Source organism: Chaetomium tenue, assembly GCF_020726465.1.
Source record: "Chaetomium tenue strain MPI-SDFR-AT-0079 chromosome Unknown F5144scaffold_3, whole genome shotgun sequence".
NCBI classification, from domain to species: domain Eukaryota; kingdom Fungi; phylum Ascomycota; class Sordariomycetes; order Sordariales; family Chaetomiaceae; genus Chaetomium; species Chaetomium tenue.
The window spans coordinates 3,484,005-3,505,183 of record NW_027117331.1 but is presented as its reverse complement, the minus strand read 5'-3'; the positions used below and the strand labels follow the sequence as shown (position 1 = coordinate 3,505,183).

The following is a 21,179-nucleotide window of genomic DNA, read 5'->3' as shown; positions in this document are numbered from 1 at the left end:
CCAAACCTTGCCAGGGCGCTCCTTGGGAAAACGGCCTTGCTATATGCACTGTGTAAACGTTGAACAGCATGCTGGCTCCCTGGTAGAAAGCCCTCGGAAGTCACGCTAGGGTTAATTCGCCGGCACGTAAGGTGGTAATTTATGACTAGCAACGACCCAATTGGTTTTATCTCAACCATCGAGGCGTATTGCCGCTGACATTCTTTTGTGAAATACGCTCAGAATATCCGCATACTGTGCGTGTCAAAACATAGGAAGGTAGCCTCGGGCAAGGACAGGTGTGGGGCCCCATTTTAGCTAGCTGCATCGGGAATGACCCCGCCAGCTGTCTCTCCTCCTCTTTCTTTCTCTCTCTCCTCTGCACTGTAACCACAAGTTCAGATAAATCGATACCTGAAATCTCTAATCTTCTCCTTGCTGCGCTTCCAAACGCATATACGCCCAAGATGAAGTTCCAATCTTAGTCTCCCGCCCACGGCCCCGCGTCACTGCAACGTAGGCCATCCATCATCAGAAGACCGCGGCTTCCATTGGAGAGCTTTGGAATGGACTGAGGGGGACTGGCTTTCAAGAAGACGAGGGTCAGGAGACCTGAACTGTCTAAGACCTTAGCAGAGGCGATACCACTTGACCCCTTCTCGATTACCCTCCATCAAGGCAGGCAGACAATGTGATGGAAACAAGGACGAAACGAACTAATTACAACCATTCCCAACTGGTATTCCGACCCTCCCTAGATACACAAGCAGCTATAATGCCCATCAATGGCGACCATGAGAGCGGCCAGATTCCCTTTCTCCTCTGGAAGCTTGGCTGAACGCGCCATATGCCAGACTGCCGAGGTCCTGACTGCCACCCCCAACGACACTGCTGACCACCGTTTGGCATATGGCAACGATTGGGTGTACCCGGCTCTTCTTCTTGCTACGGCGCTTTTCGGCCGCGAACTTGCTCTCGAGCTCAGCTAATTGCTTAACAAGGGCAACCTCGCGTTCTGTGCCGCGCACGCGCTCCTGATGGACGCCGCTTTCCAGCTGGTGCTCAAGCGCCAATCGCTGCCGCTCGATATTGTGACGATGACGGGCTTCGGTCTCTCTGAGCTCACGGCGGATAGTGGCCATCTCTTGTTCGAGCCGGAGAAGATCCGATGAGGGGACGGCGGTAACGGTGTCATCGAGGTCCCGACTCTGTCGTGCCTGTTCCGCCTGGACCTCTGCTGCCAACGCCTGGTATTTAGCGTCCTTTTCGCGCGCCAGCTGCTGTAGCGAGACACGCAGTTGGTCGCGGTCGGTGTTGAGCTGGGCAGCTCGCCGCTCGGCATCCTCCTTCTCTTTGCGGAGGAGCTCAAACATCTGGGTGTCTTTCTCCTGGAGGGCCATCTCCATGCTAGCTTGGTATTCGACCAGATCGGCCTCAAAGCGGCGCCGGGCCTCAAGCATCTCGGCTTGGACGAATTGGCCAGCAGCCGTCTCGTCGAGGGTTTTCCCTTCGTCCACCATTTGAACCTGGATGTCTAGCACGGCACCTCGAGAACCTTGACCCTCGGCGCCATTCGTTGCGCCGTCGATGAGGCTGCCAACGATCGATTTGGCTGATTCGGGACTGCCGTCGTGCTTCACGATACGGCTGCCACGCTTGATCATGACACCCCAGAACTCGGGTTTCTGAAGATCCTCCGACCGCTGCTGGCCAATCTGTCGGCCCTCCTCCGTGGCGTCGAGGCCCTTCCACATGGTGGTGGCGAGCACCACGCTCGAGAGGCCGCGATCTCCGCACAGCTTCTGGAACATGTGCAGGTTCTTGAGCGCCGACCCTTGCATCCTCGGATCGGTGATGCGGTGGAGATAGACGATCCCTGCAAGCCGGACCTTCTTTGAGTAAATGGCCGCAAGGAAGAAGGCGATCTCTTTGAGGATCTCGGTATCAGAACGCGAGGTGTCGTCGAATCCCGGGGTATCAATAAGGTAGACCGTCCGGTCGCCGTATTGAAAACTGTAGATGCCAATATCGGCGGTGCCTGCAAGAACATGGTAAGTTTCTGTCCGTCGTGATTTGAGAAGAATATCCTCTTGTCTGTGGTGGTGCGGGGGAGGGGGGCATAATACAAGAATTCAAGGAGTGGCCAATCTGGACCGACTGCTCCGCCAGCAGCGAGATGAAAGTACTCTTCCCGGAGCCGGTGACGCCCATGAGAGCAATCACAATGTCATCGTCACTGTGGCATGAGTGCTATCAGCATCACTGGCCCGCAGAGAAGGAGTAACCGTTCAGCGTACCTCAGAGAGACAACATCTCTTGCCTCCGTATTCTCGTCCAGGTCCATATCTGGGCCCGTCGAGGCCACAGCCACGGGTGGTTCGAGTCTCGAATAATGCGCTTCATCATTTTCCTGCCCAAGTTGCGTTTCGGCAGCGTCAACGTAGACGTCGTTATCCACGTCCATCCTGTCGGGAGGGGGTTGTGACGAAAAAGACGAGATAATTCAAAGATTCATCAAGGGGGGATTGATTGTGGTGGTTGGCTTTAGTTTGACGAGTGAATCAATGAGTGATAAGCCAGATTGCTCGGTAAACTCTCGCAGCCCAAACCCCGAGGGTCCTGCTAATGCCTAAGCATGTGCGCACTGATCTAACGAGACCCAAGGCTGGGACAACTGCCCATACCAAGAGCCTTGCTTTCCATGCTGACGATGATTCGCTGATGTGGCTTGCCGCCCTGTTGTACAGCAAACGCCATGTGGAGACCTCTTGGCCTGTCGGTTGTCGCCCTGAAGCGTAACACCGTGGACCCGTTGGAGCCAAGTTAGATTCGAGATTGCGTTTGTGATTTGCTCCCCACGCTCCCCCAGATCTAGGCCCTGTCATGCTAGTCATGTTCACGTTACTCGATAGAGCCAATCGAGATGCCGAGGGAAGGGTTTCAGGCCCAAACAAGGCGAGGCTCCGTTGTTGGGCTTCGGTTTTGGTCATCGGATGTACAGCTCAGAATTGAAACCCAACAGGGTATCCACGCACACCAGCTGGCAGAGGTAGGCCTCCTGGCAACGGTAGGCCTCGTTGCAGGGCGGGAAATGACAAACAGAACGACACGAGTCCCAAGCCATATGCGTTGACCCTTGTTTGCTCGAAAGATAACGGAATCTTCCCCGGACTGCCTCCACCCGGTGGGTGATATATCTGAGAACGTGGCCGCTCCCCCCTCCTTTTCATCGACTTGCAATCTCCTCCGCGTCTTACCACGGTGTGATCCGATCGTATCGTGCAGTCAGGAAACTGGGACGAAGCATCCTGTCGGTGTTCTAGCGATTATTGTTACCAAATACCCCAAAATCACCGAGATGACCGGATATGACGGACACCCGCCAACTCGGCCTCAAAATGGGGTCCCCAACGATAACCCCCCTTCAGATACCGCAGAACTCCCTGCCCTGACGTCAGTACCCACGTCCCCCTTACCAGCGTAACCAAAAGTATACACCCTAACAGCTATCCAGGCCGAACGATGTTGTCATCGCGGTGATGGGGGTCACCGGGTCGGGCAAGACCACCTTCATCTCCCACTTTGCCCCGAGTGCACGGATCGGCCACGGGCTGGAATCATGTAAGCCGGAACCGATCATAACCGCCCTTCCAGGAGGGACGGGAAGAATTAACAAGTCACAGGCACTTCCACCGTCAACATCCACAAAGCCACCATCGGCCAGGGCACCGTCTACCTGATCGACACACCCGGCTTCGACGACACGCACCGCTCCGACACGGACATCCTCCGCGAGGTTGCCAACTGGCTCAACTCGGCCTACCAAAGCCGCATCAAGCTCTCGGGCATCATCTACCTGCACCGCATCGCCGACAACCGCATGAGCGGCTCGGCCATGAAGAACCTGCGCATGTTCAAGCGGCTCTGCGGCGACGAGGCCCTCTCCTGCGTCGTGCTCGCCACCACCATGTGGAACGTCATCCCCTCCCCGGAAGACGGCGCCAAGCGCGAGCACGAGCTCATCACCAAGCCCGAGTTCTGGGCCGGCATGGTCGAGCGCGGCAGTAAGGTGCTCCGGCAGGACAACGGCGCCGTCTCCGCCATGGAGATCATGCGCTACATCATGTCGCAGCGGCGGCGCATCGACCTCGACATCCAGAAGGAAATGGCCAGCGGCAAGACCCTCGACGAAACTTCCGCCGGCCGCGAGGTGCAGTCCAACATGGAGACGATGCGGCGCAAGCACGAGGCCGAGATGGCCGAGCTGCGGCGCGAGATGGAGGAGGCGCGCCGCGACCACGACGTGCGCGCCCAGCGCGAGATCGCCGCCGTCCGCGCCGACCTCGAGGAGAAGCTCAAGAAGGACCGCGCCGACCGTGATAAGATGCGGGTCACCCTGGAGGAGCTGCGCCAGCAGCGCGCCGAGGAGCTGGCCAACGAGCGCGCGGCTGCGCATGAGCGCGAGATGCAGCTGTCGAATCAGATGTATCAGGCGCAGCTGGATCGGGAGAAGGCGACGAACCAGGCGAATGAGTCGTTGATGGAGTTGAAGCTGCAGTTGGCGGTGAAGGAGGCTGATAATAAGCGGTTGGAAAGGGAGGCGGCGGAGGCGAGGGAGAGGAATGAGGGCGGTGGGTGTGTGGTGATGTGATTGTTTGGTGTTGGCTCTGTCAGGGGGAGTGTTGTTGTCTGGTACTCGGCTCTCACTGTTAAAGGGATTTTGAATTCTATTGTATGTAATGATTGAATATTGACTCCCAGGCTCTTCTGCCAGTTGATACCTATTTTGAAGGAGTCAATAATTGTCCGGCTACATGCACGTAAGCTCAGAGCTAGTTGCTCGGGAAGCGAAGTGTCTGGTGTCAGGTGGGTAACGGGACGAAGGATCCGTGACGTTGGCTGATACGGCGGAATTATTTGTTCAGTCCATCCATGAATCTAGACGTTACGCCGGCATAGCATACAGGTACCAAGGTAATCCTATCGGTTCCGAGATGGACTAGAAGTGCCAGCTCAACGGCGTTGTGCCAAGTTCGGTCCTCAACAAGTTGAAGGTAGATGGGACGGTTGGAATGATGCAGATGACCAAAAAAGGAAGATATCTGGGCTAAATAACGGCACCATAATTGGCGAGAAACAATCCTAAGACCCTACCTATAGGCATTGCAATTCGCATCATTTACTGTCTAGAGGTTGAATTCTAGTAAAAGTCAACTGAGACGTAAATTATGTATGATTTTAACTGAACACTTCATTATTTGGGTCCGGGAAGTGTAAAAATTAACTGCTTAACAAGAAAGAGGATTTTTTTAGAATACCCTTGATTATATCGATTTCTTCTTTTTCAAACAGTCTAACCACTTCTAACCACTTCCTAACTTGATCTTGCTCGGTCTTGTAAGAGACAGAGAGGTGATTGCCTGACCCTAACCCTAGGTAGTTATGCGAACATCTGGATTGAGATCGATCGTCTCTTGGAGGGCTTTATCTTATCGGCGGCGTGTGGGGAATTTTTTCCCATTGGAATCAATGGCCTTCTGTCTCAACCCAGCATCAAGTTTCCAGCACAGAGGCCTAGCCAAGCAGCATCACTTGCCCACAATGCCGCATAAGCATACACGGCGAGACCAGGACGAGTCGACGTAAGGAGCTCTTGCCTCACCCGGAGCTATGCTCCTCCGTACCTAACAACGTGCAGTTTCGACCTCCCTCCAACGCAACTCGCGAAACCGCTCCCCCCAACAACTATCTCCAAGAAGAAGGCAGCCGAAAAGAAGTCCGACGACGCCCAAAAGAAAAATGGCCAAAAGAGGAAACGGGGGGGGAAAGACGGCGACGATGCGCCCCGCGCGTTCAAGCGCCTAATGGCATTCGCCAGCGGCAAACCACAACGGTCCGGTCTCGACAACGGCGATGCCCCGGTAAAAGGCAAGGGGAAGAAGAAGAATAAGAACCAGTCGGAAGCCAAGCCTACAGACACAACAAAAACCACAGCAACGGCGGCAGCGACAACGGCCAAACCACCAGCCTCCGACCCGACCCCGAGAGAGGACCTCAAAATCCGCCCCGGCGAGCGCATCTCCGAATTCAACCAGCGCGTCGACGCCGCCTTGCCCATCAGCGGCCTGGTGAACAAGACGGTGAAGAACGGCAAGGACCCGCTCGGCCTCAAGGTGAAGCGCACCAAGAAGGAGCGCAAGATGCACAACATGTACGCCGAGTGGCGCGAGATGGACCGCAAGGTGAAGGAGCGCCGCGAGGAGGAGCGCGAGCTGGCCGAAGAGAAGGAAATGGACAACGAGGCGGCGGGCGTGTCGTGGAAGCTGGATTTGGAGACACAGGGGAAGAAGAAGGGCAAGAAGGGGAAGAGGGGGAAGTATATTGGCGAAGAGGGCGGCCCGGAGAGGGATCCTTGGGAGGAGATCAAAAGGAAGAGGGGGGAAGCTAAGGTTGGGATTAACGAGGTCGCGCAGGCACCGCCAGAGTTGAAGCTGCCCAAGAAGAATCTGCTTGTCCGTGGGGCGGCCGTGGCCGTGGAAAATATTCCCAAGGCGGCGGGCAGCTTGCGGCAGAGAGAAGAGTTGCAGGGGATTCGGGATGAGGTGGTGGCTTCGTATAGGAAGATGATGAGCGAGAGGAGACCTGCCGTGGGTACCTAAATAATATACTTTTCGGTAGGTCGATACGAGTGAGTATGGGGGTCGCTGAATTGAAAATTAGAACCCACGAGCCCCCCGGAGAAGCCTTATTTGTGATTTATTATTGGGTGTAAGTCGTGGAGAGGGTGGGACGCTTTGCCTGCATCTACATTATTTTGCTGCGGTTTGCCCAGCGCAGGCCCGTGCCGTTCAAGAACTTCAAAAGTGGCGTCCCAGGTTTCATTGTGCAACGCACTCGGAGGCGGCGCGGTACGTACCTTTCAAGCATCTGACGCACCCCACCTCGCCTCTGCCCCTCCAAAAATCCTCCCGCATCATCGCGACTTTTCCTCAAAATCCGCGACAAGAACGACGAGCATCAGCGTTCAATCCCCGCATCGACTCGCAAATCGCTAAATTTTCGCTTATCGATAATGAGACACGGTATACCGCCATCATGAGCGGAATTGGTCTCGAGGTTCTCCTGGAGGACCTCATTCCTGAGATCGCATATTCTGGAGAGAAAGGTGAGTCGCATGCTCTTGACCGGGGCCCTCCAACACCCTTAGTTGCACACCGATATTGAGTTAGAGATGCTACATTGGCAAATGTCTCATGTATCAAGTTCAATCTTGTGCCGGATGCCCTATTTTTGTAACGGTCTTCGAGGCGAAACACCCGTGCTAACTCAACTGCAGGAGTTTCGATAACCGAGCTGTTGAAAATTGTACGGCAGTATCACCTTAGCCTTGAGGGAAAAGATGCGTCAACAGAAGGCGACACAGCCGGGGGGTTGCAGGCGCCAGTCAGCGACGCCGACTTTGAGAAATCACTTACAGATGCCGAAATGGCATCGGCCCGTTGGGCCTGGGACTGGCTGCGTTCTCGACCACAAGTTCTCATCAACGGAAACAAGCGGTGGAATCGGCTCGAGCTGAGCGAGGCCCTAGCTCTGCCAGATGCCGGCTCTATCGACCCTGCGATTGCCTCTGTTCCGAGCGAACCCCAAGGAACCCAACAAACCAAGGGAAAAAAGCCCAAAAAGGTTCTCACCACCAGACCCAGAATTCACCCTGCCGAGGATCTTGTCTGGCAGACTCTTACTCGCCATGGCGTCGACTATAAGCGGGTTCCGGCTCTGGAATGGGCCTGCTTGCAAGGAGTGGCATCAGCTAGGGCTGAGGGCATCCTCCAGAGCGATCTCCGGCGACTTGTTGATCAAGACAAACGGTCCTTGCCGAAGCGAACAGATTCACTTGCTCGGAAGGGCTACATCGCTAAGCGGACGGTCGTTGTGCAGAAGATGAAGACGAGCAGATTGTGGTTGATTGACTTCGCCCCTCCCCTTGTCGAGGCAGAAACATGCGGCCTTGACTTGACCCCGGAAACGCTCAGCAAAAATCTTGAACCCGTCCCCTGGCACCAGCGTTGGACTGGGAATAACATTGACATGGACGCACTCGGCAGGACCGCCGTGGGTGTCGTCAAGGCTTTCAACGTTATACGGTACGCGGATCTACGGCTCAAGATGGGTGTCTCGGGGAAAAGGTGGCAGATGAAGACGCTGGCCAAGAACTGCCAGCGCTTGGTTGATGTCGGTGTGCTGAAATACACAGCCGCCTCTTTCCCCGGCACACGCAAGGTCTTCAAAGACTGCCTCAAATTTGTGCGAGAGCCTAATGCCGAGGAGTGGGACAAGTTTCTTGCGACTGGAAAGAAGACGTCTCTGTATTCGGACCCGACGAGGCATCGTGAGCCGAAACCGAATGCGCTTGCTCTCTACGGAAAATCGGGAGAGAACGGCCAGGGAAGCGGCGATGCCCGTTCCAAAGCAAAACGAATCTTCAACGGTTGGATCCCCGAGAAGCCTCTCGCTCAGACTGTCTTTGAAGTCATCCAGAGCGCCGGCTCCGGAGGCGCCTCCAACCCCCAGGTTAGCGTGGCCACAGTCGGCTACCAGCATCGTCGGTATCTTTCGAGCTATCTTACCAAGGTTGCCGAAACCCAGCAACCTCTGCATCTCAAAAAGTTCCAAGTCGTCAGCAAGCTTGTTCGCACCGGTAAAACTTCCGCCTACATGTTCTCTGCCCCCAATGCAATAGGCCAGACCGCTCTTCCTCAGATTGACGAGGTGGGGGAACTGGTACAGGATCAAGGAGCTGCTGAGAGCTCTTCCAACGCGACATCAACTAGCCCATACGGCTTTGGCCAGATTCGGCCCAAGGCTTTCAATGCAAACAAGGGCTTCTCGCTGGCGGATATGTCGCGGGCCGCCAGGAGATCGAAGCCTTCATCGAAGCGGAAACTTCTGCCTCGCATCAGACCTCAACATTTGGCTGCCGCCGAGGCTGCAGCCGCCGAAGCTGCCGCCGAAGCCGCTGCTGAGATTGCAGCCGAAGTTGCTGCTGAGGTTGCCGCTGAAGCTACGACCGAAGCTACCCCCGAAATTGTTCCTGAGGCTGCCACCGAAACTGTTCCCGACGTTGCCGCCGAAGCCGCTCCCGAGATTGCCACCGGAGAGAACGCCGCTGTTGTCGACTCAGGCAGCCAGTCAGCCGAGGCCAATGGCAATGGCCCTACAAAACGTCGCTTCGATGAAATAGAGACCGGTGCTGAGAGTATCGAGTATAGCGCGGTTGAGCCAACAGATGACCATGAACAAGCCCCCTCGCCAAATCCCACAGCGGTCAACGAAACCGCCAGGGTGCGAACAAACGAAGAGTTGATATTGAACGTACAGTACAACGGCATTGCCGGGAAGCTACAGGTCCACCGTCAAGACCGTAAGCTCACTTTCTTGAGATCTGGACGAGGCATGAAAAAACCCGTCATCATTCCCGTCGACGAGGGCCTCGCCGAACCAATGATACAAGATGTTCCAGAATCCGATGAGAAAAGCCTGGTGATCAATACTGGGCAAGGAGATGGGGCACAAGTCCAGGCATTTGTCTTCGTCTTTAACAACGAAGGCCAAGACAACAACGCTGTTTGGATACAGGAAGAAGTCATCAAATTGAGATCCCCCGATTACCAGCCGCCCACTCCCGAGGAGATTACAGCCGCCTCCGCGGAAATCACAGCTGCGGCTGCTTCATCCGGAGCCGCTCGCGGTAAAGGGCGTGGGGGTGGCCGAGGCAAAGGCAAGAAGGGACAAGCCCTAGCTGCTGGAGCAAAGCCATACGTTTGTGAACTATGTGGCGGCGCCTGGAAGAACGACCTGGGTCTCAAGTACCACCAACAAAAGGCCCAAGTCCCTTGTAACCCGAGCTTCGACCCTACGATATTACTTGAGCGATCCCGGAAACGTCGCAAACCTTCTCCAGCCCCTCCGTCCGTTGTCGGTTCTGAAGTCTGTGATGAAGAGCGCCCGGAACGCACGCGCAAAGCGAAGGGTGGAAAGAAGAGCGAGAAGAGAGGCCCTCGGGTGCAACACAGAGTCCGCGCTGCTATGCGCTCTACACAGGACCCAGCCCACAAGTTCCGTGGCCTCAAAATCCCTACTGTCGAGGACGGGGAGGGGTCGGCAGACTGGGAGTCAGAGCGTCCCAAGCGGATACTTATGGGACCCTCTGGATTCGAAGGGCACGGTTCGATCGGGAAGAGCGTTCTCCTCACGGCCCCGTCACATACCTTGATGCTCCCTAGCGTTGAACCTCACCCTCCCTCAATCGGCGATAGCCCATGTCCTAAAGCCTCGCTCGCCGTCAAGAATGTCGCCACTCAAAACAAGCCAGCGGCGGTTGGGGAGGATACTATCAATATGACTACTGCCGGCGAGGCTTTAGATCAAATACCTTCCCTGCCAACCGCCCCCGCTACGCCCTCGCGTTCCCGGGCTCCCGAGGATGCCCCGGCGATTAATGATGTGTACAACGACAAGCGATCCCCTCAGAGCTTCCTTGAGGGCTTCACATTGCGACCGACGAACGAAACACCTCGCTCCAACCGATACGAAGATGTCTCGCCGTCGAGACAGTCCCCCGCGGCGAGTCAGTCAGAGGTAGCCCAGAGTGAATACCCAGACATTCCCTATCAACAGAATGGGCAGGAATTTGGAAGAAGTTTGGGGCCAGAGGCGTTAGCACCACAGGGCGACCAAAACCGCTACAAACCATTCGCCCCCTCGTCAAACTATGGCCGCATGACCAGCGATGCGAAGAGGAGAACCGCTCAGGCTTTCGACATCATTCACTACCTCCTGGAGAACAACTATGGCGTATTCCCGGGCGATAAGGCTCTGTTCTACGCTCTGACCAACGTGTTCTTGAAAGAGTTTAGGAAACAGATGCCGCCTACCTGGAAAAATTGCACCAGTGCGGTCAAGGCACTTGAGACTCGCAAGCTCGCGGCCCTACATACCCACATGCTCAAAACCGAAAGGGGCAGGCTACAAACATGCACCTTGCTCATCAAAACCGGCGTGGACCCGAACGGAATCGTCGCAACCAAGATGAAGCAGAAGATGCGAGAGACCTACCCGGCCATCTTCATCCCGCCTGCCTTCTCTCCAACACAGGAAGAGCTGGTCCTGTTGCAGGAACTCGATAGGAAATCTACCGACAGGGACAATGTCAAGCCGAATGCCAATGGCCAGAAGTTCCGAAGTAGGCGCAAGATCGAGGAAATCGAAGTTTTTGATGCTCCTTACTACATGGACACCGCTCCTGTCGTCGGGCCCAAGAGAGATCCTCTCTGGATCCGAGATACCGAGCGGTTGGTTGACGATGGTTTCATTCCTCGAAGAGAAAAACGGCCAGCCGACGACGACTTCTTGCGACCTTCGCAGAAGAAGGCAAGGAATGGCTTCCAGGATGGATACGACGACATACCAGTGGATCCTAGCATTCTGGGAGACTCCATGTCACAGCCACAATACGAACAGCGAGACGGCCCTTCGGTGCTTGAAGCAATCAAGGCGTACAGCTTAATGCCGGCGAAACTGGGCCCGCGCGGCGGCCGGCGACGCTTGTCGTACCCGTACAAGCCATTGGCTAAACTACCCCCCGAGCTTGGTAGAATCAGGAACCCTGGGCTGGGAAGTTTGCCTGGCGGGTTCTTTGGCGGGGATTCAGCTCTGACGACGATCCAGTTTGCTTCGCCCGTAGTTTTGATCCTGGATCCCAACACCGGCCTAGAGAACGAAGCGGAAGAGGCTGGGGAAGACCAAGACCGGAGCCAGACTACGAGTCGGGAGAGCACCGAGGATCCGCTTGACGAGGCTAGCACTGAGGATGGTTCCGGGGAAGTAATCGAGACGCCCAAGACGTTCCGATTCGCATGGCCCGCCGTTCTCGAGCCCGTCTCCAAGGGCGCCTGGCCTGACCAACCCCTTGGCTTCTTCGAGCACTACGAAGGCAGCTTTACTCTCAACGGCTGGATGCCTAGCCTCAAGTGGCTCCAGCGTCAGAACTTCCCAGCCAGCGCAGAGGACATGGCCGAGAAGCAGAAGGCTGATAGGATCCGACTGCGCGACTGGGTCGACCGGGATTATGCCAGATTCTGTTCGACTGTCAACCAGTGTGCAGCATGGGAACAATCAAAGGCTGGCACCGCGGTGATGCTGGGCAGCAATCTGTACCCTGACTACAATTTTATTAACGTGTCCTCGCCTCTGTCGAGGACGAACGCTCGGCCGATCACTTTAGGCTGGTCGGATGACACCCAGTACAACCTCGAGACTCTACCATACGAAGACCTCGAAGACGACGATTATGATGATGTCATCTACGTCGATGACGCAGAGAGGGCCGCCAGGGAAGACGAGGCGTCGCCCAAGAAGCGTCGTCTGCAGAAGGCCAATGGGGTCCAGGTCAAACGGTTACCGGGCAGGCCGCCCAAGCTCAAGCTTGCGGCCATCAAGACGATACGCGAGCACACGGCATACCCGAGGACGGCGGACGAATTCCTGCGGTACGATAAAGAGGACCTCGATTGGTCGAGCGAGAACGTCCGGCTCGCGGCGTTCATTGTGACGACTACTTTGCTTGGTGGAGTGGACCGGGTTGTGGATTGGGGGTTGATGCTGAGGCTTGTGCCTGATCTGACGTGAGTTAACTACCAGCTGTTTTGATATGTGCTTTGGCTAACAATCAACAGTATTAGCCAGCTCCGTCACTACTGGTGTGCCTTGAAGAAGGATCGGTTGTCGACCATCGTCGGTCTGACAGAAAAGTTCAGGCGGGCTTTTCTCAGGGCGTACGAGAACAACGAAGTCCCGCCCATTGACTTCGACAACGTGCTGGCCTATGACTGGAAAGCCTTGATCAAGTGGACAACCAAGCTCGACATGGCCGAGTGGCGGATGCTGCCATCTACGCGTAAGACGCTGGATAAAACCGTCACCGTGTCCAAGTTCAAACACGGCAACCGCCCATGGAGGGAGGCTTTCTATCACCCACAACGGTCCATCTTCAACAAGTTCCAGGACGCCACCTCTGAAGCACTGGCACTGTCCGTTGATAATAGCGGCGATCACAAGCTGAGCACCGACATGATCATTGCCATGTCCTGGACGCGGTCGCTCTGCGTGACACCGGTCGATGCGTACACGGCCGATGCCGTCCTCCATAGGCGCAACATGTTGTTCCCGGCGCGGATCAAAACGGAGATTACTGAGTTGATGATTAAGGGCGTCGACCAGCTCCAGCGCCAGGGCGTCATCTCGAAGTCGTCGTCGAAATGGTCCAACGGGCGCCGGTGGCGCTTCAACACGCGGGTTCTTGACTCCCTTGAGAAATCTGCGCAGCAGCAAAAGTTTGCCAGGGCAGTCGAATTCAAGAAGGAGCTCGACCAGGCCTTCCGCGCGGGTGAGACGAAGAAGCGCGTGACCTACATCACCAACGACGGCATGATCATGGCCCTCCTGAACCTGCAGGCCAACGGCCGTGTCCGTGTCGAAACGACAGGCCAGCGGAATGTGCCCATGGGCCACGAGCCGGGCAACTACGAAACCCGCAAATACACCAAGAAATACATGCATTTCCGCCTCGACGTCCTCCCGACCGACGCCTACCTCTACGACGAACCCGTCGCGCCCACCAAGAAGAGCGACAACCAGGAAGAGACAGAGAACCACGGCGATGAGCAAAAAGAAGAAGAAGACACGACCCTCACCGACCTGCGCGCGCGCATCCGGGCCAGCCGGCCACCCACCAAGGGCCCCGGCGGCGCGGTGCCCGTGTGGTGCGACGTGTTCGGCCGCGTCGACGCGGAGCGCTGGCTCAAGTACCTTAGCGCGGTGCTGATCACGCTGGCGTCGCGCGGCTCGATGCGCGCCGAGGAGCTCGCGCGCACCCTGAAGCCGGTCATCATGGTGTTTGAGGCCGAGCTTATCATGGAGTGGGCTGGCCAGTTGGGGTTGCTGAAATCCCAGCTGCGGGGCATGGCGCCGGCGGTGATGGAGTGGTGGTGGATTGCGGTCGAGATGCAGCGTGAGGGGTTGCGGGGGATGGAGGCGACTGAGGCGGCGGCGGCGGCGGCGGCGGCGGCGACTGCTTTTGCTGCCACTGTTGGTGGTAGTGGTAGGGGGGCGGGTATGGGCATGCCGGGTGGGAGTAGGAGTGGAAATGGATATGGGGGAAGGCAGAGGAAGGCTTTACCCTCGGGGAGGCCAGTGAGGGGTGCTGAAAACGGCGGGGAGCTGCAGGCTTGAGGGGGAAGAGGGGTCTAGGGTGAGGGTGTGCGGAGAGCGCATTGTATGATAAGATCATGCGAAGAAGCGGGTGTTGCTTTGGAGTTTGGCTTTTGAGTGGCTGGCCTTTGGGGTACCCCGAGATGGTTACCAAGGGGGGGAAAAGTGATTGGGTCAAAGGTTGGAGTGCGATACCCTTTTCGTGTACATCGCATAACCAGGAGTTAGGGTAGCGGAAGTCATGCGGAGACCTTGTTATTTACAAAATTCCATCATGGTACGAGCGTCAGATAGAGTACCCGAGAAACCCAAGGCCTTGCACCTTGACCTGTGCTATGCGTGGTGCTGTAACCAACGCTGCCCTCTTACCAACGGCTTGTTATAAGCCGCTGTCCTGGGCTGACAACCTAGTGACATCCAAGTTAGAATACGGATAATGATTGTCTATCCAACGCCTGAACTCCGTCCCAATGCCCATGCCGGCCGTGAGTTCAGTGCATAGTAGGAAATAGACTACTCGGCCCCTTCCCATCAACTCACGCGAACATGACCTTGGCAATCACGGCGCCCAGCAAGAGAGCGACGGCGACAATCAACCGGTCCAGCCACACTGCGCCTTCGTCCACCGCCCTTCGCTGGATCTGCTGCAACGGCGGACCAGCCGCCACGGGAAGCGGGCTGGGCGACGGTACCGTCCTTGTCGGCTGCGGTACCGCGCCCCCTCTTCTTACCGCCTGCTGTTGGCGTTGCGCACTGCCCGACGACGACGACGCCGACGCCGACAGCATAGGCGCAGTCTGCACAAACCCCTCCGCCAGCGCCGCACTCTCACTCTCCCCATCCCCACCCCCCTTCTCGTCCCCCTCCTTCCCCTTCCCCCCCTTCGCCTCCATCTCATCCCGCCACCCCATCTTCAACTCCTCCGGCACAACCACCTCCTCCGCCTTCCCCGCCTCCCCCCCCAACTCCCTCGCCCTCTCCTCACACTCCCCCAAAATCTCCCCATTACTCTTCCCGCCCCCACAAACCCCACACCTCCACGCTCTACTCTCCCCCGCCATCCTCCTCCTCACCCCTTCCGCGGCCTCCATCCCCCCCAACTGGCCCTTCACATCCGTCTCCATAAACGTCCGCAGCGCCACCAGCGCCGTGCGGATCCCCCACGCCGGCTGCCACGTCTCCTCGTGGTGGCCCGAGATGCTGAGGCAGATCTCCCGGTTGGTCTCGAAGCGGCCCGAGGGGGTCAGGAAGCGGAAGGAGGGCGGGCGCAGCGGGTAGCTGGGCGGGAGGACGATGCGCCCGTGGTAGATGCCTTGTTCGAAGGGGGAGGTGGGGGGCCCGCGCAGCGTGAAGTGCCATTCGAAGAGGTCGGTTTCGAGCGGCTCGGCGTGGTAGTCGGCGGAGGGGGTGGTCGTGAGTTCGTGGGCTTCGCGGACTGGGGGTTGGTGGGGTGGTTAGTTTGGTGTGGTTTGGTTTGGGTGGTTTGGTCTGGGGATGGCGTGGTGAGGGAAGAGGGGGGGGGGGAGGGCTGGATGGGCGGGTAAAACGTACGGATGCGGCGGATGGTGGGGGATTTGGAGTTGAATTTTGGTGTTGGGGTTGCGGTTGACATTGCGCGCAATGTGATGGATTGCGAAGGGAAGAAATGGGGGTTTGGATCGGGAGGTGGTGTCCGTCGTGGGGTGGTTGATTTGTTGGGTATCTAGGTTGTGGTGGGTTGAAGTCAATGATATGATTGCGGAAAATAGTTAGAGTGTAAAGTTGTTGATCTGTCAAGTTCTCCGATGCGGCGCGTGGGCAATCGCGGCTGATGACGAAGGAGGGACAAAGCGGCCCAGCTCCAGCAAGGATGCGACACTACCGAGCCTGAAGGCGCCTGGAAACAAAGATTTCTGAAAGGCTGGGTACAAATGTAGTCAAGCAAGATGTAAACTGGAATTTGTAAATGATTTTGTACATTTAGCCAAAGATGCACATGCTCATGTCAAGCTAGCTGGCATTCATCCCACCAAGTAATGCTTTATCTGTGACAGATCACCTTCCAGGCCTTATCGGTGACTGCGGGCCGGCCGGAGGTGGGACTCGGGCTGCCCCGTGCTTGGCACCATCTCCCGGACCCACACCGGAACCATCAAGGTTCTTTACCCCGAGACCATGCCGTCTACCCAGAGAAGTGCCCAACCACATATGGGCAGGCTTAACTTCGAAAACTAATCAAAGATGGATCCTCAAGATTATTTCTTTAGCTTCAGCTCAAAAGGAATCAAACAACATGGGCACTGAGCTCACAGTTTAATATGACTGGGACGTTAACTAGTGACACTATAAACGAAACTCGTGGATGTTCCCCCTTTATATGCCGATAAACTTTATTATAGATTAACATTCTCCTGGAATTATCTAAGGCACATAACGTACTCAAGATAGTGCCATGTGTCTGGTTTAAGATGTCACAACGTACTCCTTCCCTCTCCTTGGGCCATGTAAAGAAGTTAGCTTAGTCGTTCTTTCCTGGCGACGGGGTATTGTGCGAACTGTGCTTAGTCGTGCTTAGTCGTCAAGCCCCGATGTGTTCTTTTACTCACACATATTCCCAAAATCCTAAATCATACCCGATTGAATTATTTCCTACATCTCTCTCCCTATTTGGTATCCCTCCTCATTCAAGCGGTCCCCCTTTTTGGGCGGTCTCTACGATCCCGACTGCTCGACTTGATATCCTCTGATACCTACCTTATTTGAATCAACCGCGCCTTGCCGACATCATGACCTTCACCTGCAAACAATGCGACCTCAAGGTGGCTAGCAGGGCTGCTCTCGTGGAACACTGGCAGGGGCAGCGGGAGCAGGGTAAAGAGCATTACCATTGCACCCAGTGCATGATGGTATTCCACGCCTCGGTGACTGCGGATCGCCACCAGAGGGAGGTAGGCTCGTCGAAATCATTCCCGTCGGAAACCATTCCAAGCTGACCTTTTCGAGTTCCACGCGGCCAAGCAGGACCTCGAATGCCCTGGTTGCAATGAGCGATTCCAGTCGGTCAGCTCTCTGGTTGGGCATATCGAGAAAAACCGCTGCACGAGAATTGGGAACGATGACTTTGTCGCCCGCCGCGAAGAAAAACTCGCCTTTACGCGAGAGTTGCAACGTCGCGAATTCAAAAACCCTACTCTGCCGGTTCCAGGGGGTCCCGGGGTAGCTAATATTCCAGCCGTCCGGAAGGCGCCGTACAACTTCACGCAGTATCTCTCCCTGGCCAAGGATGTCGATACAAGAACCCCTTCCACCCCGTCCGGTCCCGCGACCCCTTCCGGTCCCGCAACCCCTTCACCGGAGACAAGGAACACCGTGCGGCCGAAGGTTTCCGGATTGCTCACGAAGAAGACCGAGTTTCCTCAATTGGGTAACAAACTAGCCGATCTGTCCATCAGCGGCCCTGGTGGCAAAGCAGAGAAACAGCCCGCAAGCGCATGGGCTACGAAGAAGAACCTCTTCCCAGAGGCACCCGCTCCGGTCCGCCCGGCTCAAGGGAGACAAGATGCTCAGCAGCCGGTTGAGGCAAAGAAGCCGAAATGGTCGGAACATGATCCTCGCAATCCGGGCTGGGATGCCCGCAAGTATTATGTGACATACCTTAACAAGTACAAGTGTCCACATGACCGCTGCCCGTAAGCATCATATCAGCCACTGGTGCAGATGAGAAGAAGCGCACTGACAGTTCCACAGCAAGTCGTTTCCGAGGGAGGGAGGTCTTCGCAACCACCTCTCGTCGTCGCACATCGGCCAGCACAAGGTGCAGTGCCCCCGATGCTTCAAATGGTTCAACACCATGGCGGCCATTACGGCGCACGCCGAGTCGCAGAGCGCGCGGTGCGACCTCCGCTCGACGAACGGCTACCGCGAGTTGATCGACCAAATGACGGCGGGTATCGTCGACACGGCGGGCAAGCACGAGGATGGGACGGTAAAATACACAGTCCCCGACACTGCTCGCCAGTACTTCGGCACCTCGCAGGGAAAGTGGGCTGCGGAACAACGCAACCAGCAGGACGGCTGGGGCTCCAACAAGGCGGAGGGTGGAAGTGACGAGCAAGCTCCGAAGCAAGACTAGTGGAATGGTAAAGCCGCGTGGGATCTAGAGCCAAGCGACCTATGATCAGAAGAAAGGAGCCAAGGACCAAATTCGGGGGGGATAGGTCCCTATTTGTTTTGTTTGAGTAAATAGCGCTCAATTTTTCTGTTTTAATACACAGTAGGTAGCTGATGCTATTTGCCCTTCATGTTTTGATGCACAGTGAGCAATGAATAACTCACCACGGGCAGTCTGTTGCATAATTACAGGGTCTTCCTGGTCCGAGCGTTCCGCGGAAGCAGCAATTCTTCCCGCAATGCAGCGCCATTGGTCTGGGGAAGTTTGAGGGTTGTTGAGGCTGAGCTAACGGCGACCTAGAACCCCTGTACCGAGTTTGGGGTTCCATGGGCTCGGGATTTCTGCTGGACCTCCTTCTCTCCCCTTCACAAACCCACGACATGACACCCTGACGATAATAATGGATCGATAACGACAACGCGCACCGACCTCCCGGACCCGCTACACCTATCGACTAATGGATGCGACGCCATTAACACGGTTCGATCCCTCCGACCCCTCCGACGACCCCTCCTATTCTTATCCTTACGCGGCCACCAACAACACCAACTCCAACACCAACATCACCGACAATAACATCAACACAAACACTATGGGCTCGGTTCGCCGCTGGGCCCGTAGGCTTGAGCGGTCATGCTGTACCTGCGCAAAATACTTTCCCTTGGTTTTCGTCTACGGGTTGACTACCTGGGCCGCTTATGTCCTGATCATGCTCTGCTCCAATCCGTCCAAGGTGACTTGGCTTGGTGAGTTCTCTCGGCCAACCCTACCCCTGCCCCCTTCTTTTTTTTTACTTTGTGTGTTTTTTTTGTTTTCCGCCTGCTAACCGACCTTCTTTTCCCCAATCCAGGCACACCCACTGCCGTAGGTGGCATCACCCTCTACCTCCTCCTCAACTGGTGCTACACAACCGCTGTCTTCACCCCCCCGGGCAGCACCACCAACGACAATGGCTACAGCACGCTCCCAACCCACGCTGCCCCGACCGCCACCTCCTTCACTGTTAAGTCCAATGGCGAGCTGCGCTTCTGCAAGAAGTGCCAGGCCCGCAAGCCCGACCGCGCCCACCACTGCTCCACCTGCCGCCGCTGCGTGCTGAAGATGGACCACCACTGTCCCTGGCTAGCCACCTGCGTCGGCTTGCGCAACCACAAATCTTTCCTACTCTTCCTCATATACACCACACTCTACTGCTTCTACTGCTTCGTCGCGTCCGGCGCCTGGGTGTGGGAGGAGATCTTCGCTACCAACACCACTACCGTCGAGAGTCTGATGCCTGTCAACTACATCATGCTGTCCATCATCTCCGGCATCATCGGGATAGTTATTGGCGCCTTTTCCGGATGGCACGTGTACCTGGCCTCCAAGGGGCAGACCACCATCGAGTGCCTCGAGAAGACGCGCTACCTCTCGCCCCTGCGCCAGAGCATGCACCGGACCTACATCAACCAGCACACTCCCGGGCAGGGTGTCGCCCTACCCTCCTACGGCCAACAGCTCCTCGACATCCACCAGAACGCCCTACCGGGCATAACCCGCCCGGAAGAAGGAGAGGAACTGCGCCCGGAGCCGTCACGCAGCCCGCGGCGGAACCACGCCCCTGACATTGAGTACGGCTCTCCGTCTCGGCGAACAGGGATGGAGCCCGACCTACAAGCTGGCACGCGGCGCTTTACGCCGGACGAGATGGAACGCTACCGCGCCCGCAAGCGCTACGAGGAGTACCTGGACGAGCAGGACTCAACCCGCCTGCCTAACGCCTTCGACCTGGGCCCCCGCCGCAACCTGCTGCACCTGTTCGGCCACAACCCGTGGCTGTGGCCCGTCCCCGTGAGTAACACCACGGGCGACGGCTGGAGCTGGGAGCCGAACCCGGCGTGGGTGGGTGCGCGGGAGCGCCTGGCGCGCGAGAGGGAGCAGCAGGCCGAGCGGGAGAGGGTCGCCGGGTGGGGCGCGGGGGATGACGGCGAGGATGATGACGACGATGACCATGGCAATAATAACGGGGAGGGCAATGGCTTGCTTGGCGTGCAGGGAGGCGCAGGGAGACATTACCTCCACCCTCGCCCTCCACAACAACAACACCACCACCATCAACAACAACAACCCAACGGGCGAAACTACAACCCGGCCAGAAACAACAGCCTTTCGCCGCTCCCTTCCTCCTCCGCGACGAGCACAGCAGCCGGCCGCAGAACCCCCAGCAAAGCCGACCGCATCCTCGGCCGCGACCCGAACCTCTACGCCGACGGCGGCGGCAACGGCGAGTCAGTCTCGCTCCGGCGGCTGAGCCCCGCCACGGGGCGGACCATCGAGGACGAGCTGGACGAGATTGACCGCGCTGATGACGGTGATGATGATGATGCTAATGATGATAATAATGGCAACGATGATGGCGCGAGGAATGGAAGAGGTGCGGTAGGGCAGCAACAGCAAAATCAGCAACAGCGACACCAAATACAACCACAACAACAACCACGATCACAACAAAACCAACGACACCCCCGCGCCGAAGCGGAACGCCGCGCCCTGAACGTCGTGACCAACGCCCGCTGGGGGAGCCGGAGTCCCGGCCCGGGCCCCAGCCCCAGCGCGAGCACCCTGCTCCGGGGGGCGGCGTCGCCTGTGTCGCCGGCGATGCTGAGCAGTCGGAGTGGGTCCGGTGGGGAGGAGGATGATGGGGATGATGATGGGGTTGATTGATTGGGTGGTTTGTTTGTTTTGTGATTGGGTGGGTGGTTGGTTGGTTTGTGGTTGGGGGGTAGTTTTGGGGGGATGGGGT

The 21,179-nt window shown here is 56.9% G+C and overlaps 7 protein-coding genes across 7 annotated transcripts; 5 read left to right on the top strand and 2 right to left on the bottom strand.

Moving 5' to 3' along the window:
- Nucleotides 1-333: 333 nt before the first annotated feature.
- Nucleotides 334-2,679, bottom strand: F5144DRAFT_569028 (P-loop containing nucleoside triphosphate hydrolase protein). Its single transcript, XM_066788676.1, has 3 exons — nt 2,277-2,679; nt 2,106-2,215; nt 334-2,017 (listed from the first exon to the last, which is right to left on the bottom strand). The coding sequence occupies exons 1-3, from the start codon at nt 2,441-2,443 to the stop codon at nt 762-764; spliced, it is 1,533 nt and encodes a 510-aa protein (XP_066645173.1). The 5' UTR covers nt 2,444-2,679; the 3' UTR covers nt 334-761.
- A 546-nt stretch (nt 2,680-3,225) lies between these two features.
- On the top strand, nt 3,226-4,788 carry F5144DRAFT_199306 (P-loop containing nucleoside triphosphate hydrolase protein). The gene is made up of 3 exons (XM_066782895.1): nt 3,226-3,432; nt 3,494-3,600; nt 3,663-4,788. Exons 1-3 carry the CDS (start codon nt 3,338-3,340, stop codon nt 4,628-4,630), a joined length of 1,170 nt encoding a protein of 389 aa, XP_066645172.1. The 5' UTR covers nt 3,226-3,337; the 3' UTR covers nt 4,631-4,788.
- Nucleotides 4,789-5,332: 544 nt separating this feature from the next.
- On the top strand, nt 5,333-6,801 carry F5144DRAFT_569026 (uncharacterized protein). The gene is made up of 2 exons (XM_066788675.1): nt 5,333-5,621; nt 5,678-6,801. The coding sequence occupies exons 1-2, from the start codon at nt 5,422-5,424 to the stop codon at nt 6,636-6,638; spliced, it is 1,161 nt and encodes a 386-aa protein (XP_066645171.1). The 5' UTR covers nt 5,333-5,421; the 3' UTR covers nt 6,639-6,801.
- Nucleotides 6,802-6,966: 165 nt separating this feature from the next.
- Nucleotides 6,967-14,496, top strand: F5144DRAFT_509624 (uncharacterized protein). The gene is made up of 3 exons (XM_066786520.1): nt 6,967-7,144; nt 7,316-12,662; nt 12,714-14,496. Exons 1-3 carry the CDS (start codon nt 7,075-7,077, stop codon nt 14,266-14,268), a joined length of 6,972 nt encoding a protein of 2,323 aa, XP_066645170.1. The 5' UTR covers nt 6,967-7,074; the 3' UTR covers nt 14,269-14,496.
- Nucleotides 14,497-16,273, bottom strand: F5144DRAFT_628866 (ubiquitin-conjugating enzyme/RWD-like protein). Its single transcript, XM_066792356.1, has 2 exons — nt 15,799-16,273; nt 14,497-15,682 (listed from the first exon to the last, which is right to left on the bottom strand). Exons 1-2 carry the CDS (start codon nt 15,857-15,859, stop codon nt 14,784-14,786), a joined length of 960 nt encoding a protein of 319 aa, XP_066645169.1. The 5' UTR covers nt 15,860-16,273; the 3' UTR covers nt 14,497-14,783.
- A 739-nt stretch (nt 16,274-17,012) lies between these two features.
- F5144DRAFT_530788 (uncharacterized protein) lies at nt 17,013-18,532 on the top strand (the record flags this gene model as incomplete). The annotated part of the gene is made up of 4 exons (XM_066786926.1): nt 17,013-17,132; nt 17,179-17,607; nt 17,707-17,915; nt 17,974-18,532. 4 exons carry the CDS (start codon nt 17,013-17,015, stop codon nt 18,356-18,358), a joined length of 1,143 nt encoding a protein of 380 aa, XP_066645168.1. The 3' UTR covers nt 18,359-18,532.
- A 214-nt stretch (nt 18,533-18,746) lies between these two features.
- On the top strand, nt 18,747-21,160 carry F5144DRAFT_509618 (DHHC palmitoyltransferase-domain-containing protein). Its single transcript, XM_066786519.1, has 2 exons — nt 18,747-19,143; nt 19,248-21,160. The coding sequence occupies exons 1-2, from the start codon at nt 18,855-18,857 to the stop codon at nt 21,098-21,100; spliced, it is 2,142 nt and encodes a 713-aa protein (XP_066645167.1). The 5' UTR covers nt 18,747-18,854; the 3' UTR covers nt 21,101-21,160.
- Nucleotides 21,161-21,179: the final 19 nt, after the last annotated feature.

Coding starts and splice junctions, on each gene's coding strand:
- F5144DRAFT_569028 (XM_066788676.1), bottom strand. CDS start 2,443: ATGGACGTGGATAACGACGTCTACGTTGACGCTGCCGAAACGCAACTT. Junction 2,216..2,276: donor AGAGATGTTGTCTCTCTGAG/GTACGCTGAACG, acceptor CTCATGCCACAG/TGACGATGACATTGTGATTG. Junction 2,018..2,105: donor TGGCCACTCCTTGAATTCTT/GTATTATGCCCC, acceptor ATGTTCTTGCAG/GCACCGCCGATATTGGCATC.
- F5144DRAFT_199306 (XM_066782895.1), top strand. CDS start 3,338: ATGACCGGATATGACGGACACCCGCCAACTCGGCCTCAAAATGGGGTC. Junction 3,433..3,493: donor GCAGAACTCCCTGCCCTGAC/GTCAGTACCCAC, acceptor ACAGCTATCCAG/GCCGAACGATGTTGTCATCG. Junction 3,601..3,662: donor CGGCCACGGGCTGGAATCAT/GTAAGCCGGAAC, acceptor AACAAGTCACAG/GCACTTCCACCGTCAACATC.
- F5144DRAFT_569026 (XM_066788675.1), top strand. CDS start 5,422: ATGCGAACATCTGGATTGAGATCGATCGTCTCTTGGAGGGCTTTATCT. Junction 5,622..5,677: donor CGAGACCAGGACGAGTCGAC/GTAAGGAGCTCT, acceptor AACAACGTGCAG/TTTCGACCTCCCTCCAACGC.
- F5144DRAFT_509624 (XM_066786520.1), top strand. CDS start 7,075: ATGAGCGGAATTGGTCTCGAGGTTCTCCTGGAGGACCTCATTCCTGAG. Junction 7,145..7,315: donor CGCATATTCTGGAGAGAAAG/GTGAGTCGCATG, acceptor ACTCAACTGCAG/GAGTTTCGATAACCGAGCTG. Junction 12,663..12,713: donor AGGCTTGTGCCTGATCTGAC/GTGAGTTAACTA, acceptor AACAATCAACAG/TATTAGCCAGCTCCGTCACT.
- F5144DRAFT_628866 (XM_066792356.1), bottom strand. CDS start 15,859: ATGTCAACCGCAACCCCAACACCAAAATTCAACTCCAAATCCCCCACC. Junction 15,683..15,798: donor CCCCACCATCCGCCGCATCC/GTACGTTTTACC, acceptor ACCAACCCCCAG/TCCGCGAAGCCCACGAACTC.
- F5144DRAFT_509618 (XM_066786519.1), top strand. CDS start 18,855: ATGGATGCGACGCCATTAACACGGTTCGATCCCTCCGACCCCTCCGAC. Junction 19,144..19,247: donor GTCCAAGGTGACTTGGCTTG/GTGAGTTCTCTC, acceptor TCCCCAATCCAG/GCACACCCACTGCCGTAGGT.